The sequence below is a fragment of the Sus scrofa genome, chromosome 11 (genome assembly GCF_054392235.1).
Source record: "Sus scrofa isolate SSC_HxYL_T2T_F1_AM1 chromosome 11, Sscrofa_HxYL_maternal_Yorkshire_Landrace_v2.0, whole genome shotgun sequence".
NCBI classification, from domain to species: Eukaryota; Metazoa; Chordata; class Mammalia; order Artiodactyla; family Suidae; genus Sus; species Sus scrofa.
The window spans coordinates 81,422,375-81,440,900 of NC_139393.1; the positions used below are offsets into that span (position 1 = coordinate 81,422,375).

The following is an 18,526-nucleotide window of genomic DNA, read 5'->3' on the forward strand; positions in this document are numbered from 1 at the left end:
AAAAACAAGACAAAACAAAAATGTCAGAATTCTAAAGATAAAACATAATTCCCTATTGTCCATTTCCGCTTTACTTAAGCTTTCCAATTTTTTTTAAAACATGAGACTTCCTGGGCAAGAGATGGTGATAATGTCTCATACAAATACTCTGAACCATGAAGAAGCGTGTGTTTGAGTGAATTATTTCCAGCACACAATGCCTGGCCGGTCCTGAGTTGCCAACGGTCTTCATCATTAAAATATCTGCGTGGAAATGTCTAGATCACAAAGGTCAAAGTAAAAAGTTCATGGTGGGGAGGGCACACACCCCACAAGCCTCCTGCTCGGTCTGCTGTCACTAATCGCATGCAATGATATTAATGACCCAGTAATTGGGAGCCCGCAGCACTGAAGCGGAAAAGCTCCATCTGAGGCAGAGTTCATCGCTGGCTGGTGGGGCTTCACCAGTGATGGAATTAATGTTTGCTGACAGTTCGGAGCATAACACTGCAGATGAGAAAATGCGCCACTCTCATGGCATAATAGTTTCGATGGACGTGATGTTATTGGCTTTGACCATCTAGAGACCAGGGGTAACCCTGCGAAAGTGCCCTCTCTGACTCTGCCCTACACATGAACCGAATTCCGTTCGGGGGACAGGTTCTGTACTCCAGGAAGCCAGAGCAATTTTCCACATGTTTGCTTCAATAAAAGAATACCTTCATCTCCTGGTTTAGCATCAGGAACAACGAAACTGGGTTACTCCACTAAAGCAAAACGCCACGGGGGAAGCAGGACTGTCTCTGAGCAACACACAGCCTGACTCCTTTGTGAAGAGCTCAATTATGCTCCTGCCAGAGGTTCTGCCTGCCCATCCATCCATCCTTCCATCCATCCACCACCCACTCATACACCAATACCATCCACCCACTCACCCACCCATCCACCCACCCACCCATCCATCCACCCATCCATCCATCTGCCCATCCATCCACCCATCCATCTACCCATCCATCCATCCACCCATCCATCCACCCATCCATCTACCCACCCATCCATCCACTCATCCATCCACCCATCCATCCACCCATCCATCCATCCGCCCATCCTCCACCCACCCATCCATCCACCCATCCACCCATCCATCCATCCACCCATCCACCCATCCATCCATCCATCCACCCATCCATCCATCCATCCACCCACCCGTCCATCCATCCATCCGCCCGTCCATCCATCCATCCGCCCATCCATCCATCCATCCACCCATCCTTGCATCCATCCACCCACCTACCCACCCATCCATCCATCCTTCCATCCACCCTTCCATCTGCCCACCCATCTACTGAATTTTTTCTCTGGGTTCTGCCTGTGCATCCATCCTTCCATCCACCCATCCACCTGTCTACGCAAACAGTAGCACTTATACTTGGCTAAGGAAATTGGAAGTCTTTTTTGTCTCTTCTGTATATTTGAAAGATTTTTATTATTTTTAATTGTATTACTTAGTCACTTTCTATGGGAGAGCCTCATAGTACATTTGACCTTGAACAACAAGGGAACTGGGGCACCAATCCTCACACAGACCAAAATCTGAGTATAATTTATAGTCAGCCCTTCAGTACCCACCATTCTTCCACATTCAAGGATTCACCCAACAGCCATCCTGCAGTGCCATAATGTTTACTACTGAGAAAAATCTGCATTGAAGTGGACCCAAGCAATTCAAACCCATGTTGTTCCAGGGTCAACCGTACTTGATAAAACATAAAGCATAGTCTTATTGAAGAAGGGGAATGGATTAATAGATAACAGATCAGAAAAGAGAAAAAATTTAGTAGATCTGACAAACTGCTTTGACAAACACGGTTAACCAATGGCCCTTTCTCCCTTCCTATCGCTCTGCAGAATCTTCTTAGGTCAACTGTGGGGCACATGACTGAAGTTAGCTACACATTACACAATACGGGACAGGCCTTCTGGTCCAGCATGTCCAATACAAGCAGAGGGTTCATGGGGCATCCATTCCAAGGAGCATGCACGTATGCACACGCTATGTATGCAGTGTGCTTTGGACACACACTACCCGTCCTCTCGCGTTGTATATCTGTATATGCTTGGTGACCGGGGGACAGGTACTGTCATAAACCAGTGACTCTGGTCAAAGGGCCTGACAGCCCTGGTTTGAGTTTTGCTCCTGACGGTCCATGGCTGGGAGGCCTGTACTAAACTACTCTCACTTTGGATTTTTGTTATTGTTGTTGTTGCTGTTGTTTTTCTTTTTAGGGCCACACCTGCCACATATGGAAGTTCCCAGGCTAGGGGTCCAGTCAGAGCTGTGGCTGCCGGCCTGCACCACAGCCACAGCAATGCTGGATCTGCGCTGTGTCTGCAATGTATGCACAGCTATGTGGCAACACCGGGCCCTTAATCCATTGAGTGAGGGCAGGGATCAAACCTGCATCCTCAGAGACTGTATCAGGTCCTTGACCCACTGAGCCACGACGGGAACTCCTACTCTCACTTTCTAAGTTTCTGTTTTCTCGCAGTGATAAAAATTCCTCTGTCACCTGTGTTTCGACATGGCAAAGTGACACCGAATATGTGAGGCCACACAACTTCCCTCTAAGTGATCAAACACCCAGGCTGCGATTTCAGATTTTTAGGAACAATTGTGTGACTGTGAAGAGCTATATAAATAAGTTTTCGCGAAGTAGTCTTTTCATGTCTGTCTAATGCCTCTTGGCTCTTTCTTAAAGTGCTTTATTTTGCTTTAAATTTTGATTTTCGTGATGAATATTTAAAGGCTATTAGGAGAGAAACTTGCTCTTGAGCTTGTACAACGTCTCCAGGACAGTTCAATTATTTACAAGTCTGAGTAAACTTTCAAAAAGCTATCACGAGAGGTGTTAGAGATATTAAGATGTATTCCATGAATCAGTAAAGGCTGTTTTATTCTGGGCCATCCCTAAGTAATTCTTTTTTTTCCAGGGAACCTCCTTCATTTTTCATCTGCTCATCTTTCATAGACGAGGTTTCTAGTCCCTCCCCATCTCTTTAGGAACCAGGGTCATCTTGTCCTTTCAGAGGTTATTTCGGGAATAAGGAAAAGGGCTCACAGGACAATCTAGCTTTAAATGAGATCAGCTGTCACTACTGCCTAGGTGACGCCACGAATATGAACAGAGTCTCGTTCTGCAATAGCCTAATCCTCAGAAACGCGACAGATACGGGATAAATGTCCCAATAGCCATGACTCCGTGAGACCCGCCAGCCAGACATTTCTCAGCACAAGCTCCAACTGAGTGGAAGCAGAGATGTGATTCCTTAAAGTGTAAAGAATTTATGCTTTACTTATATTAAATTCAACAAGGAGCCCCACTAATATACTCCAGGAGAAAGCCTTCAATATATATTTAGCACAAAATTATATATATATAACTTTTAATATTACGGCCATCCCTGTGGCATATGGAAGTGTCTGTTTCTGGGCCAGGGATTAAGGCCAAGGCTGCAGCTGCTGCAACACCTGATCCTTTACCCACTGTGCCAGGCTGGGGATCAAACCTGTGCCTCTGCAGCGACCTGAGCCGCTACAGTTGGCTTCTTTGTTGTTTGTTTGGTTGGTTGGTTTTTAGGGCCACACCTGTGGCATATAGAGGTTCCCAGGCTAGGGTTCGTTCGCCGGTATTGGAGCTACAGCTGCCGGCCTACACCACAGTCACAGCAACGCCAGATCTGAGCCGCATCTGCAACCCACCCCACAGCTCATGGCGATGTCAGATCCTTAGCCCACTGAACGAGGCCAAGGATCAAACCCGTGTTCTCATGGACAACTAATTGGATTCTTAAGCCACTGTGCCGTGGCAGGAACTCCTAAAATAATATTTTATGTTAAAAAATAACAAGGATGTTTCTAATTACCAGACTAACGACATGAGGTACCTTCCCAGCCATCTCATGACAAGGCCACTCTGACACGCAAGTTTTCCTCCAGAAGAGGGTGCATCCTACCTTAGGATGCGGCTGCAGTTATCAGCCTTTCCTCTGTGCAACAAGGAGCAGAGGAGAAGCCCTGGCAGGTGAGGAGCCGATTAGACCCCGAGAAGGCTCCTCAGGGTCGAAGGGAGGACCTGCCAACACACTTGGGCAACTCCGGCAACAAAAAGATCCCTCAATGCGTGTTCTTGGTGAGGGAAGCCCGGGGACAAGAGAACGTCTATAACATTCCAAGGAGACCAAACAGAGAGAGGGAAGCTCCTGCAATTAAATTACGCAGCTTTCGTGAAACTTGTAAAGTCCTGGAGCTGCATTTTGTGGATGGTGTTCAGATAAAGGAAACTTTCTGAGCCTGTCTTCTCTGCGGGAGAGCACAGGTTCGCTTATAATCCTTTGCCCCACGCGTCCCCCCACCCCACCCGCTCCCCCCAAAGAGACCCCCAGCTGCACGTATCTGGCGCCTGCTGTGGAAGTAAGCACTTTGCCTGCACTGCCCTTTATTTAGTCAGTTAGGTTTTTTACAGCCTCACTGGGGCATGTGGCAATTCCCAGGCTACGGGTCAAACTCACAGTGGCAGCTGCAGGCCTTTGCCACAGCCAGGGCAACATGGGATCCTGGGTGCATCTGTGACCTGCACTGCAGCTTGCAGCGACGCAGATCCTTAACCCACTGAGCGAGGCCAGGGATCGAACCGGCATTTAAAGAGGGTAGGCGGTCCTGTGGCGGCTCACTGCGTCCGTGAGGATGCACCTCCCCCCTTTAAATGCACATCATCCCAAGAAAGCAGGTACCGACAACACCCCCAGCTTACAGGTGAGAGACTGAGGCGGACTAGTTAAGTTACCTGTCAAAGGGCCTTCGAGAACCCAGGTCAGCCGGACTCTGGACACACAACCTACCACCATGTTAATCTGTCGCTCTAAGTGGTGTGTGAGTGTGTGTGTGTGTGTGTGGCCTCCAAACAGGCAAGATTCACGTGACCATTCTACTACCAAGGCAAGAGTTGAGGTTAAAAACGAAAATGTGTTTAAACACTTGAATTTAACAATTCTGTGGAAGGTATTGGACAGAACCCCTACCCTACTCCAAAGTCAGATAAGGGACAGGCTGATGTTGTCACGCCCCTGAACTTGGTGGTGTTTAGTGATGGAAATGCAGCTTTTGCTACATTTATCATGTAAAGAATTCACTAACTAAAGCACAGCGTCACGTTACAGAGGCCACATATATATTAGTAAAAAAAAAAAAAAAAAAAAATCTGTACGTAAAAAGACATCCTAAATGTCCTATAACTATTTTGCTAGGGGTTACAGTACACTCAGTAATATTTTTGTTTTTAATTAAAAAAACTTTTTTTTTTTTTTTTGCCTTTTTAGGACCACACATGCAGTATATGGAAGTTCCAGACTAGGGGTCGAATCAGAGCTGTAGCTGCCAGCCTGCACCACAACCATAGCAACGCGGGATCCCAGCCGCATCTGCGACCTACACCACAGCTCCCAGCAAGACCTACTGAGCGAGGCCAGGGATCGAACCTGCATCCTCATGGATGCTAGCCGGATTCGTTTCTGCAGCACCAGGATGGGAACTCCAGAGTAATATTTTAGTGCCACTTGCCATGAAATAAGAAAATCAAAAGCAGAAAAGGAAAACACAAACAAAAAGAACGGAAGCAAACACTCCACAAAAATACGGGAATCTGCTGTTCCTCTGTTTTGATTCTTTAAGAATAGCGTTTCCTATTTGTGTGCAAGCATTTTCATTTATTATGCAATTTTGCTCAGAAGCAGAGTTTATGCCTAAAAAAACAGCAAAGCTGATGGTGGAGCTTTCCAACTTTATATGTGCTGATAAAATTTTTTTTTTAAAAGTTGCTTTGGAGAAGGACACCGATGAAAGGCCTATGAAACAGTGACTCATTCAGACTCACCCAGTGTTTCTCAAGAAAGATGTTCCCGGGCGAGGAGAGGGAGGGCGCTTTTCAGAAGGACCACTGAGAACACCGCGAGGTGCAGTTATAGAGCAATGTCTAGTCAAACCCCCATTAAAAATGACTTTTAGGTTATGTCACACGTCCACGTCTTGGCTACGTACAGCCTGGAGGACGTCAAAGCCACACGAAGCTACATCGGGAGGCAGCCTGGCATGAGGTGTTCTTTCTACCAGCTGAGCCTCGGCCACTGCTCCCTGAAAAAGCATCCACACAGTGGCATTCCTTTGCATCCATCTCTGCCTCACATGATGGGGCCACGCGATGAAAACCTCTCTGTAGGGATTTTGCGAGGTTTTATGCTGAGGCGGGATGAACCCACAGGTCCTCTGGGCAGGCAGACACTGCAAAAGGCCTCTACCCCAAAAACTGCTGACTCACGCGGCCCTGGGCTGTCACTTGGAAAATGCCACCGGCAGCCAAGCCCAGGAAGTATCTACAGGAAAAGGGGCTGACACACGGAGTGGATGAAGGCTGAGAACAGGGTTCCGAACGCTTTCCTGATGTCGACTGCAGTGCTTTTCCTAAGAGCTTTCCTTGACGACGGGCAATCCCTGAACAGAGGGCTAGTTTATAAACTTAATGAAAAAAAAATGAAAGACATGATAAAACAACTGTAGGGTATATAAAATGTTCCCTGTGTTTTTAAGGCAATTAAGAATCTGAATCTAATGAAAACCAGACCAAACAGTCAAGGCACACCCAGCTTGGGGTCATCTTAAAATGAGATTTGATTATGCGGATTAAACCCAAGGCTAATGACTGAAATGGGGCACTTGCAAAAGTCCGTTCTAAACATTAAGAAAGGCCATATATATGATTTCGCCGCAGGTCAGAGCAAATAACCATGTAGGAGAAAAACTAACGAGGCTCCGTAGCATTTTGCCAGGTCATTGCCTAGGAGAAGTTAGTGGGTCCTCAGCAGGTTTCAAAATACAGTCCCAACTAACACGTAATATTTACATTTAAACCCTAAAGGTTGTGATGCTTGTATTTTATAAATCTGGTAACACTGCAAATCAGATTAGCTGTCTTTAAGGAGTTTCCAGGGGATACTGTCCCTTCAGCTGGAGAAGGGCCACACTAACAAGAGGTCCCAGGCCGGATGTGCACATCCCACCGCTGGAGACCTTCGTCATGAGCCAGGCTGACACCACCACAGGAGCAGCAGCTGCTAGAGAAGAAACTACAATTCAAAGAAACAAAGGGACTTTCTTGTTCAGCTTAGGCAGCAGGACTAGAACTCAGGTCCTCTGGCTCTCGACCCCGAGCTCCTGCCATCAGTTCCTCCAGGGATCCCCCAACACCAGTTCCAATTCAGTCCTTTGGCCACGCGGACTGTCCCCCTGTGGGGTTTGGAAGCACTACCCAGACTATCGATCGCTTCTCTTTCTCCGTCGCAGGGAGAGAAACCAGAACCCACGGAAGATGCTCTTCACATCGGTGCCCTGGGCACCTACTGGCCAGACACAGAGAGTGGAGTTAAACGCATGCATGGGACAGACCCAGTAGTAACTGAAAAACACCAATATTCTTAACTCGAAGCGGTAGGGTGACTGGAGGTGCTCAGAATATGCACGTGCATCTGAGAACCTTCCATCGTGCCAACTAGAATGGAGCTGTTTTCAGTATTGTGTGACCCTGCAGATACGTGTGAGTGATTGCGGTGACTTTCAAAACTCTACTTATTTTTGTGTCTTGGGATTCTTGAAGAAGCAATGGAAAGTCAACATCAGCTTTTTAACCCCCCCCCATTGAAGAAGTAATAGAAAGTCAACATTAGCTTTTTAAACCCCCCCTTTTCTGGTCTGTGAAGGGCCACATGGGCCGCATATGGAGGTTCCCAGGCTAGAGGTCGAATCGGAGCTACAGCTGCTGGCCTACACCACAGCCACAGCAACGCCGGATCCTTAACCCACTGAGTGAGGCCAGGGATGGAACCCACATTCTGATGGATACTAGTCGGGTTCGTCACCACTGAACCACGGCAGGAACTTCTAAACTCTTTAAGATTTATTCTCTTCCTCTTCAGTTCCTTTCCAGGGCGAGCTGTCCATCCACTGGCCTTTCTGTAGGATGAATGGGAAGCGGGTGCCTGCGTTCTCCCTCGCCAGGCCTGTGATGTCTTTCCATTCTGCACCGAGGGTGTCCCTCTGAGCCCTGGGTCTGTTCCCCAGCCTGGGACAACCACCCGGCCAGCGGCACTCAAACAGCCACTCAAACAGCCAGGCATTGTTTCCAACGTGAAACTCTCGACTCCTAGAACCTCTGTCCCAGCCCGTCACAGGCTTTGGCACCATAAATCAAGCTGCAGGGAAGGTTCTGGAGAGGGGCGTAGCTCAGCTACCTGCTGGGGAGCCTGTTACCGAACCCAACTGTGAATTCTTAGAGAAAGAAAGATGAGGGCTGCCATTACCACGTGGATTAATAATTTATAATTATAAATTAAGTTGTGCTTCTAAATACAAACCTGCCGTGTGCAGATAACAAGGTGTTATTAAATGCTCGCTCCATTAAACAGGAAGGGGTCGATAAACCATGTATTTCTCTGCATGTCTTGGGTCTTCTTTCAGACCAAACCGGTGACATCTGTCGAGAACCCGCTCGCACTCTGGGGAACTTAGGGTCAACAAAGCCATCTGCGTGACGTCATAAACTAAGGAGGCGGGAACAGGGCTTGGTGGCTGATCTCCGGGAAGGGCCAGGCGGCAGCTCAGGCTGCAGGCACAGTACTAGGGGCACGTATTTAATCCGGAGCACATCTGATCTCCAGGCAGCCCTGCACCCTTTCTCTCTCGCTACCCAAGCGCCTTGACCTTCTTGATGAATTCGGCAGGGTCAGGTTCAGCACCCTATAACTGGTAGGCTAAACATCAGCATCCTGGTCAACAGTCTTACTTACAAAGTTTTTTTAATACACTGTTGGGTCTCTAAACACTAAAGGTTTCCGTGTATTTTACCCATTCACCTTTTTTTTTTTTTTTTTTTTTGCTTTTTAGGGCCACACCTGCGGCATATAGAAGTACCCAGGCTAGGAGTCGAATCAGAGCTGCAGCCTACACCACAGCCACAGCAACACCAGATCCTTAACCCACTGAACGAGGCCAGAGATTGAACCCGCATGTCACGGATTTTAGTCAGGTTCGCGAATGCTGAGCCACGGTGGGAACTCCGCTAATAACTATTTTATATTCTCAAAGATTTCTCTTATTTTGTACACTTTACCACCCATCTGCTGTGTCAGCCCTTCGGAGTGCTTTTAATTTCACTGCATGATCGCAGTGCTTTTAAATCTGTAATTTACCACTTCCCCGCTTTCTTTGTTACTTAGTCTTGCCAAGCTGTTCTCTGTGCATCAGTTTGGCTTAAAAACAGGTTTTCAATCTCTGGGGCATTTCAGGATCACAAAAAGGACAAGGATTACATGGTCATTACCATCTTTGTTTTCCTTGCTAATGAAGGTAATAAAAAGTAGAAAAAGGTATATTATTGAGTACTTAATAAGTAAGTAGTCCATGAATTATTGACTGGGCACCTCAGGCAGCTAGGGGGTGGAGACAGTCAGAGCTTCAGGCTAATCACCACCCAGAGGTGGGAGAGGACACCCAGTAGACAGCAGCTTGGTGCCTCGGTGCCCTGGAGCCGGTCATGGCCAGTGAGCGCTGACTCACCAAAGAAACCAAGGAAAACCACATCACTGCTTGAGCACTGGCAACAGCTACCGCAGTCACCCAGGCTGCACTCCGACAGGCCCTGGACCTGCACAAGCCTCGCCTCTGCCAACAGGTGACCTGCCCCGAGCAGGCTCAAGCCTCATCTCACTTCACAGCATCCGGACAGAACGACAGCTCAGAAATGACCCAAAGAACACAGGCTCTGTTCCTACAATGATGTGTTGAGCTATGACACAGGTAGAAAAAAAAGCAGCTCACTGAACCAACCCAAATTTTGTCTTATTCTTCCAGCTCTGACTTTAACTTGCCCATGGTCTCCTGTGGTTCCCCCATAATCCCCATCCTTTGAACATATAAGCTCCGTGAAGCATGGGTACCATTAAGCCACCTTGCTCACTCTTGAACCCCTAACACTTAGGCACAGTTTCTGGCACAGAGTAAATACTAAATGAATGAGTGGATGGATGGATGGATGGATGGATGGATGGATGAAGTCATAGCACAAGATTCACCTATCAAAATCTCACCAATGGTTCTTAAAAACGGTTTTGTCAGTAGAGATGCTGAGTATATTCATAGATATCCATTTACTCCAACACTACAAAAGCTTTAGGAGTTTTTTTCTCTTTGAGTATTTATATTTATGAGTACTATTAGTACAGGGCCCTTCATTCAACTAAAGTTTCTTAAAAAAAAAAAAAAGGGACAATTTTCAGCAAAGATTCCCACCAAATTATATTTGCCACAATGATACTTTTAAGGAAACAAAAATTGATACCAACCTATTTAGCTTATCCTAATTTCTAAAAAATAAATAAATAGAATTATACTTACATATAATGTAATAATCTCTGTTCTTCTGAAATTCTAGACCCCAGAGGTTAGGGCTGAATTCTTGGAACTTGATAGTGAATTTTACATCTTGATCTGGTCTGGCACAGTTGAGGAGAGGGGTATTTTCCTTCTTAATAGTGCATCTGTCTGCTTGGTCTTTATCCACCATATAAACTTTATAATATTCATACTGGCCAACAGTTTTAGAGTCCACTTTGGGGCAAATAATATCCAATTTGTCTCCTATCTGTGGGTATAGTACCAGTCCTTGTCCAGGTAGAAATCTAAAAGCATAAAAAAAAAAAGCGCCATTGAGTTGATAACAATGAACAGTATTAAGGATAATGACAACAGAGGCAGACAACATCAATCTTTCCAAACTCCAAATTAGAGATCCACGCTTTTATGGATCCCAGACATCTGAGTCCAAATTGGCACGAGATGCATGTTTTTAGGAACGAAGCTTTACAGAAAGAAAAAAGGAAAAAGCAAAAGAAAGAAACCATCTCTCCCCAGGAAGATCAGCCGACCTGCTCACACTTCCCTCCCGCCCCCTCGATTGTAATATTTCAGGGCTCCGTTGTGTGGCTCCCCAAGAACTTTTCCTTGGTGGTGAGTCAGACCTTCCCACCTGTTTGTTATTTTTTAACCACTGGCAGCCTTAGATTCTTGGGCAGGCCTCAGAAAGGCGGCATCAATCCCAGAGAACAGTGGATGCACTAAGACTTTGTTGTCCTGTTAGTTTCCATTTGCTGTTGATGCTAATTAACGGACAAGTTTCATCAAGACTGTTTCAAATTACTTATCATAATTAGTCACTGATCAAACAATGGGGTTTTTATTACCCTGAACAGAAGAAACGTCTTACAAACCTATAAAAGATAACCAGAAATAATTAGGTGTAGTATTGATTCAGCTGGAAGATGAAAAGTCCCCGGCTGGCTCATGAGGACAGCCACTACTGTCCTGGCCTTGCAAACCTTCCCCTTCCCTCCCCCCTTGAAATGTACTTGCTCCAATTAATTCTTAAAAGTAGCAAATCTTTAGAACTAAAACTACCGAGACACTATCCCCTCAATGCTTATAGGGAAAAGCTCTCTCTTCCCTTTCCCTTTCTTCCCAGCCACGTTGCTGAGAGATCTTTCCTAATGGGGTGTTTCTCTGAGAAACAGCAACAAGGGCTTCCTAATGAACATCCTTCTACAAGTGCTAACACTAAGAACACACTTAGAAATCCCATCTCGTTCCTTCCTCAGCAGCCAAGCCCGCAGGCTCATTAAAATATTCGAGCCCAAGAACAAAAGCATCGCACGTCTGAATCTTTCCAATCCAACGTTTTATTTGAGCAGGAAAGCCCACCAGCGGTGCCTAGGAATGGGTCATAATTCACGGAGAGAGGGAAGTACAGGAATATGCGGATACTCCAATTTCAGATTAGAATTATGATTGATGTGAGAATGGTATTAATTCACCTGCAAAGTGCATGAGGTTGGTTACGGAGCATCACAGAACATAACAGAAATGACATCAGAGATTTATATTAAAAACGAATACTCTTTATGGCAGGAAAAAAAAACTGCATGTGGAACACAGTGGCTGGTCCCTTTTCTCTGGGAATGTGTTATTTTACCATCCCAAAGAGCGGGTCCCCTCTTGCTTTTTCTTACCTTTTTTTTTTTTTAACTGAGCTTGCTAAAGCAAGGGCATGTGACATGGTTTTAAAAATTTTTTTTCCATTATAGTTGATTTATAGTGTTCTGTAAATTTCTACTGTACAGCAAAGTGACCCAGTCATATACATGTATATATATTCTTTTTCTCACATTATCCTCTATCATGTTCCATCACAAGTGACTAGATAGTGTTCCTGTGCTACATAGCAGGAATGACATGTTTTTTTAAGTTAAAGAAGAGACAGAAAAGTGAAGGAGAATCACTTAATCTTTCTGAGAAGCAGGACTCAAAATGAGTATGTTTTATAACAATGACAAATTTCATCCAATCATGGGTGCACCCTTACAGAATTCTCCAGAACTGCTGACAGGTAGATCACCACTTAAGAAGAGCCTCTCTATGAATTTCTTGGCCATTTCTGCAGTTGGGCGGGGGCGGGCATGTTCAAAATTCAACTCCAGGGGACTGAAGGGCCTCCCAGGGCTCCCTGAGGGCCAGCGTGGGCTGCTGCTTCTTTGTGGCTAAAACGCAGCTCCGGTTTCCGGAGGACAGACTGGAGGACGGAATCCACAGGTCTGTGCACAGGGCTTTTTTGAGTCCCCCTCCACCCCCAGGGCCCGGGGATTCCGCTGTGGTTGGGACACGGGAACGAGATGCCCGGGAGCCAGTATAAATGAGATGCAGCGAGTATTATTTACGTGGCTCACCTTCCTGACACATCCTTCTCCTGTGTCTCACCCCTAAACCTTCTTCAGACATCTTCACGGCATCCAAGGCAGAGGCCTACTCCTGCCTGGGGCCTCCCACCCCACTCCAAACAGCTCCTATCCCAATCCTGCTCCTTCGACAGCCAGCACATGTTGGCTGTTGTTGAAAGTCTTCCTAAGTCACACCTCCGTCTAAATCACGCACCCGGATGCCAGCACCCGCCTCCTCTCAGCTCTGATCTTCACACAGAGCAGCACTGACCACGGCCCACCTCCCCTGGGGGCCTGCCCCGGCTTCAGGACCCTTAGCAGCCAGAGGGATCCTCGTTCTTGTCCACCCATTGAATTCCTTTAAGAAGATGCATCGGACCTCCCCCTATCCGTCCCCAAGCAGGGGTACCATGTCTGTACATCTCAGGATTCTCCCACAACACACCTCCGACTGCAGGTGGCTCACCAAGCTCTTTCTTCATTCAAACGTTCCCGAGATCCTGTTTCCTTCATGAAGATGATTTTTTTTTTCCTGCTTAACCAGGGTCCCTGTGGATTTCCTCTGTGCCCAAGAACCTAGGGATTCTCTCCTCACCCCCCAGACTCAAGTGCCCATCCTTGCTGGTGCTCATGGGGTGAAGTCAAGAACATAGACACGTGGGCTGCTTTGGCTACAAGGAACTTCACACTTCAGCACATATTTTCAGGTGGTATAAATCACATAAAAAGCTTTAATGGTCAGGCATGGGGGAACAAGGTATAAGGAGGGGTTAAGTCAAGGGATGGCTGGGGGTTAACCCAGGGGGTGGCTGGGGGTTAACCCAGGGGATAGGAATAGGAGGAACTTTGAATTTCACCAGGCGTAGTTGACGTGCTCATAATTAAGTAACTCCTAATAAAACCCACTCTTCCAAATGCTTGGGAAAGCATTAGTGCACTTTTCAGAAGACACTATGGCAAAAAGCAAGGCAAGGATTTGATCCTTCACCCTGGAAAATGGTTTCAAGGGTTCCTAAAAAAAAAAAAAATTATGTTCCTTTATTTAAATCCATACAAAAAGATCCAATACTTGAGTGGTTTAGAGGTTCACTTTTTAGGCGTGTATAGGTATATAGGTAGACAAGCCAGTTAGCACACCAATCTGTTTAACTGATGAGACTGTGGTTTCTCAGCAGGAAAAGGTTGTGATTGAGCTGAGAGCCCAAATCACAGATTTCTTGCCCAAGTCACCACTACGTGCAGGGAGTCCAGAAGTCCCTTTGCCTCCCAGAAGCCCTCACAGTTGTTTATTTTTTTTTGAAATTGAAATATAGTTAATTCATAATATTATATTAGTTTCAAGTGTACAACATAGTGGTTCAAAATTTTTACAGGTCTAGTCCATTTAGAGTTACTAGAAAATATTGGCTCCATTCCCCGTGCTGCACGATGTCCTTGCAGGTTATTTATTTTATGCAGAAGAGTTTGTACCCCTTAACCTCCTCTCCCATGTTGCCCCCACCACTGGTAACGGGTAGTTAGTTCTCTGTATCTGTGAGCCTGTTTCGTTCCTGTTATATTTGTTTTGTTTTTTAGATTCCACGCGTAAGTATTTGTCCTTCTCTGACTCATTTCACTAAGCACGATACCCTCCGTCCATGAGCCTTCGTAGTTTCTAAGGAAACACGGGAGCAGACAGAGGGGGGTGAGTGTAACAACTTTGGGGCAGAGGCTCTGAGAGCCAGAAATCTAGAGGACCCTGGTGGTTAGGGCTTTACAATCCAGCTTCCTGAGGGCAGGCAGGTCCCACGCACGGCTGGTTCAATACCAGATGCCCAAGGGCTGACATCTGGTAGATGTTTAAAATATGCATGAGTGAATGGCAGCTAAGACATACACAATAAATTTAAGTCAAATTTAGTGCCGCGAACTATCTGCAGATCAGAAGCACGGGAGGAAGCCTGAGCTAGGATGGCCTCGAGTGGGGATGAGGGTGTGCTGAGAACATAGTAGGACCACTTCCTCCTGTGACGGCATTTCTGGATAGCAAGGAGGGGTGCAGGTGCAGGTGGGGACCCATTCTCTCTGTACTTGGGAATATCAGCAGTTTTCTGCAATCCCTTCCTAGTGAACATGCAAGGCAATTAACCACCTCCAGAAGCACTAATAACAGCAGCCCTGCTGCTTTCGAGCCCGCACCCTTTGCTAAGCACTGATCAAGAACCTTCCATCACCATCTTCATTCAAGCTCCAGAAGCACTAATAACAGCAGCCCTGCTGCTTTCGAGCCCGCACCCTTTGCTAAGCACTGATCAAGAACCTTCCATCACCATCTTCATTCAAGCCCCGCACATGCACACAACATCCAAACCAGATGAAGACACTCCATGCCAAACTCGAGAGGCGACAGGAAAAGCCCCTTTCCCTGCACACTTCTCAGCTCTCAGTGCATCCCATTAAAGCATACACCTGGTTTGGGGAAATGCATCTTTTTCTAAATTGAGCTTTTCAAAGATAAGCCGTGAAGTTAAGGCAAATCAAAACAAAGAAAGTCAATCCGTGCACAGGCTTGCCAGAGTCCCAGGGGGCGGCCATCTGGTATACCCGCCATTCTCCAGGGGGCCCAAGAACCAAAGGCTGAGGAAGAAACTGGCCACACCTGGAACGTGTGTTTTAAAGCAATATTACACAGGGACTCTAGGTAATCCTAAGAATCACAGAATGTACGTGGAAAGAAAACAGGGTGATTTTCTCAATACCAGTTTTTAAAAATGGAAGACAGTGTGTCCCACAGGTCAAAGTCAAGTCAGTAACCAGAGCTTCAGTTTTGAAGCCCTGTCACGTACATGTGGATCTTGCTACCTTATGGTTTCTCAGAGACTTTTACAAGTCAGATCATGCAGCACATCTATGCCCTGAATACTCGGTAACAGTCAATATGACCCCTGCCTTGCTGTTGACCTTGGAAGTTTTGTTTTTTTTAAGAATAAATACGATGGCCACAACTGGCTAATTTTACATTTACCACACCAGCTCTGCACAGTGCCTCTCAAGTGGAGATTTCTTTATTGGGATGAGATCTATCTATTTTGCAGCCAAAGAAGCACAGAAGAAAAGTCCCATGTTTGTAACCCATACCACAGAGGCGAGGTTGTTTTTGTTAAACGATACTAAAAAAGTGACTCCAGGTATTCTCTAATAACATCTGCTGGTTTTAATGCAAAACACAAAAGCAGAGAATTAACTTCAGCCTCACAGTGCCTCGCATGCTGGGTGGGAGGGGACACACGGGGCCAGATCTCCTTCAGAGCCAGGTACCCAAAGTCAGAGCAAGTCACACTACTGCCCTCCTGGGAGATTTCGGAGTCAGGACTGGGCACCAGCACTGTGCTTTTGTGTCTCCTACTGGAGGGCTTCCCCGGGGAGCCCAGAAGACCAGGGTGTGCGGAGCCGAAATGGCAACTCCTTTGTTTTTTCCCAATGAATCATTTCCAACTAAGACAATGAGATGGGCTGACTCAGAATCAAACACACAATACAACGCAGAATAAAATGGAAACTCTGCCTAGGGTTTCCGAAGGTCTCCTGCCTGAAATGACATAATTCGATGTTTTAGAGTCTGTCTTTATCTTCTGATTACCTATCAACTTTAATCCAAGTTTTTAAAAGTTATTCACCAAGCCAGATGCTAATACTTCCACGGGGAATACTTTGACTCCATCTAATAACCTGAGTTAGGCTTTAATATTTAATAATCTGAATTAGATCTCTAACAATCTCAATGAAGACATTCCAACTTCATACTCATCCACTGTAGAAACTTTTAAAATAACACAGCTATTAGGAGACTCGATAGCCTTTTTGTAAAATTTATGTTATTGAAGTATAGTTTTATCCACAAGGTGGTTTGTTTCTGCTGTACGGCAACGCGATGCAGTTACACGTAGATATACATTCTTTTTCATATTCTTCACCGTTATGGTTTATCACGGGGTACGGAGTACAGTTCCCTGGCAGCACAATATTCTTTAATGTTTTAATCCACACTACAAACCCATGCTTGTTTGAAAAACTAGCCTAACACACTGAAAGCATGAACCTGCCACTTCAGAGTCCAGCGGTCATGACACACGCTCTTCTTTGACAGATTGGAACGTCACACGTCGTGACCTGCAGTCCGGTTTCCATGTTGACCCGTGTTGTATTACCAGGCCTCACAGGGTAAATCGTAGGTAGTGGTTGCTTGACTGACTTCTGAACCTGGCCCTGACTGAAGAGCAAGGTGCACGGGAGGCCAGGAGCTGAGCTGCTCGGGGCTGGCTGTGTAGGGGAGCCAAGCCGCACGCCCCAACCATCCCCCGCGGGCACCCCATTCTCCCTGCTTCTTTTCCTCCCTCTCCACGACCGCACGCGCCCCCATCACAACCCAGGCACCTCAGGACAAACCTGCCACAACTTCTTGTACTTTTCTTCAAGGTTGCCATAAATCTGTAGGGTAGGCTCAAAGAAAAGCCCAACCCCTGGATGCTGAAAAGTTTGTGAAAATAGACTTGAAATAAGAAGCCCTGGTTCTCCAGAGGGAAACAATACATATGCCAACTACCGTAACAGGAGGGCAATCAATGCATTGTAGCCAAACACCAAAATCTCAAGCTGACACCATGAGAGACGAGAAAAAGAGGCTGTAGACAGGGAATGACCACCCGTGTCCAAACCATCAACTGGGTCAGGCTAACCCCCTCCAGACAAACATGACCGCAGCGCTTCTCATCGAAAGACGGTCTGCTCTGGGTACTGTTATGCACATACAATTCAAATATCTATTTAAATATCGAATATTTCTGCCTACTTATGGCAGGGATCATCCACCTGAGAAACAGGACCACGTTACGCATGTAACAGGACCCATGCAAATCCTGGTGATATGCAAATTAGGGATACAGGAAATACAGGTGATGCTCTTAGGTCTCTGGAGCACAAGAAGATTCAGTGTCTGAGTGAAGTGACATGACTTTTTTTCCTGGAGAACTGATTTTATTTTTCCTTCTGTTTCCAAACGACATCACTAGAGCATATGATTATTGAACGTAAATGGTAAGTTCAGGTGAAAATATACACACATACTCAGCATGTGTTGTTACTCTGTTCATTTGGCTGACCATACAGAGAATGCAGACACAGATGGTCAAACACGGGGCCTCTTCCTAAGTCTGCTCTGTGCTACTGGATGGGTGACGTGGGGTGGTTTTTAAGCTTTCTGAGTTTTTCAGAATTTTCTGCAATAAACATCCGATGCTTCTGTGGTCTGAGTGGAACATTATGTTTCAACGCACATTTCAAAGAACGAGTCGTATCCTGTTCCTGAGCAATTTTTCATGATTCTAGTTTAAAACAAAATATTGAAGGCCTGTAGACTTTTAAACCTTTTTGTGATGCTAGACCACGACTAAATACAATTATTATTCTCTGAATTATGGTCGATTTCACAAATCAACTCTTGAGTCCACAAAAGCTGTAGTAATATATGAGCTTATTTAAATAAATGAAGAATAATGGGATACAGCTTATGCTTAATCATTAAACAGCACAGATCTGGGAGCGAGCTACCACTGCAGGGACTCTGAATCCCAACTTTAGGAAGGCGTTCGCCCTGGTGGTGTGCGCACCCGAAATCATCTCGTAGAATAGGTTTATTTGC

The 18,526-nt window shown here is 46.0% G+C and overlaps 1 protein-coding gene across 1 annotated transcript in view; it reads right to left on the minus strand.

Annotated features, from left to right (window-relative positions):
* EFNB2 (ephrin B2) overlaps window positions 1-18,526 on the minus strand; it is a 44,428-nt gene that overhangs the window by 10,894 nt on the left and 15,008 nt on the right. The window contains 1 exon segment of the mRNA NM_001114286.1: window positions 10,478-10,761. Coding sequence (NP_001107758.1) covers window positions 10,478-10,761 — 284 coding nt within the window.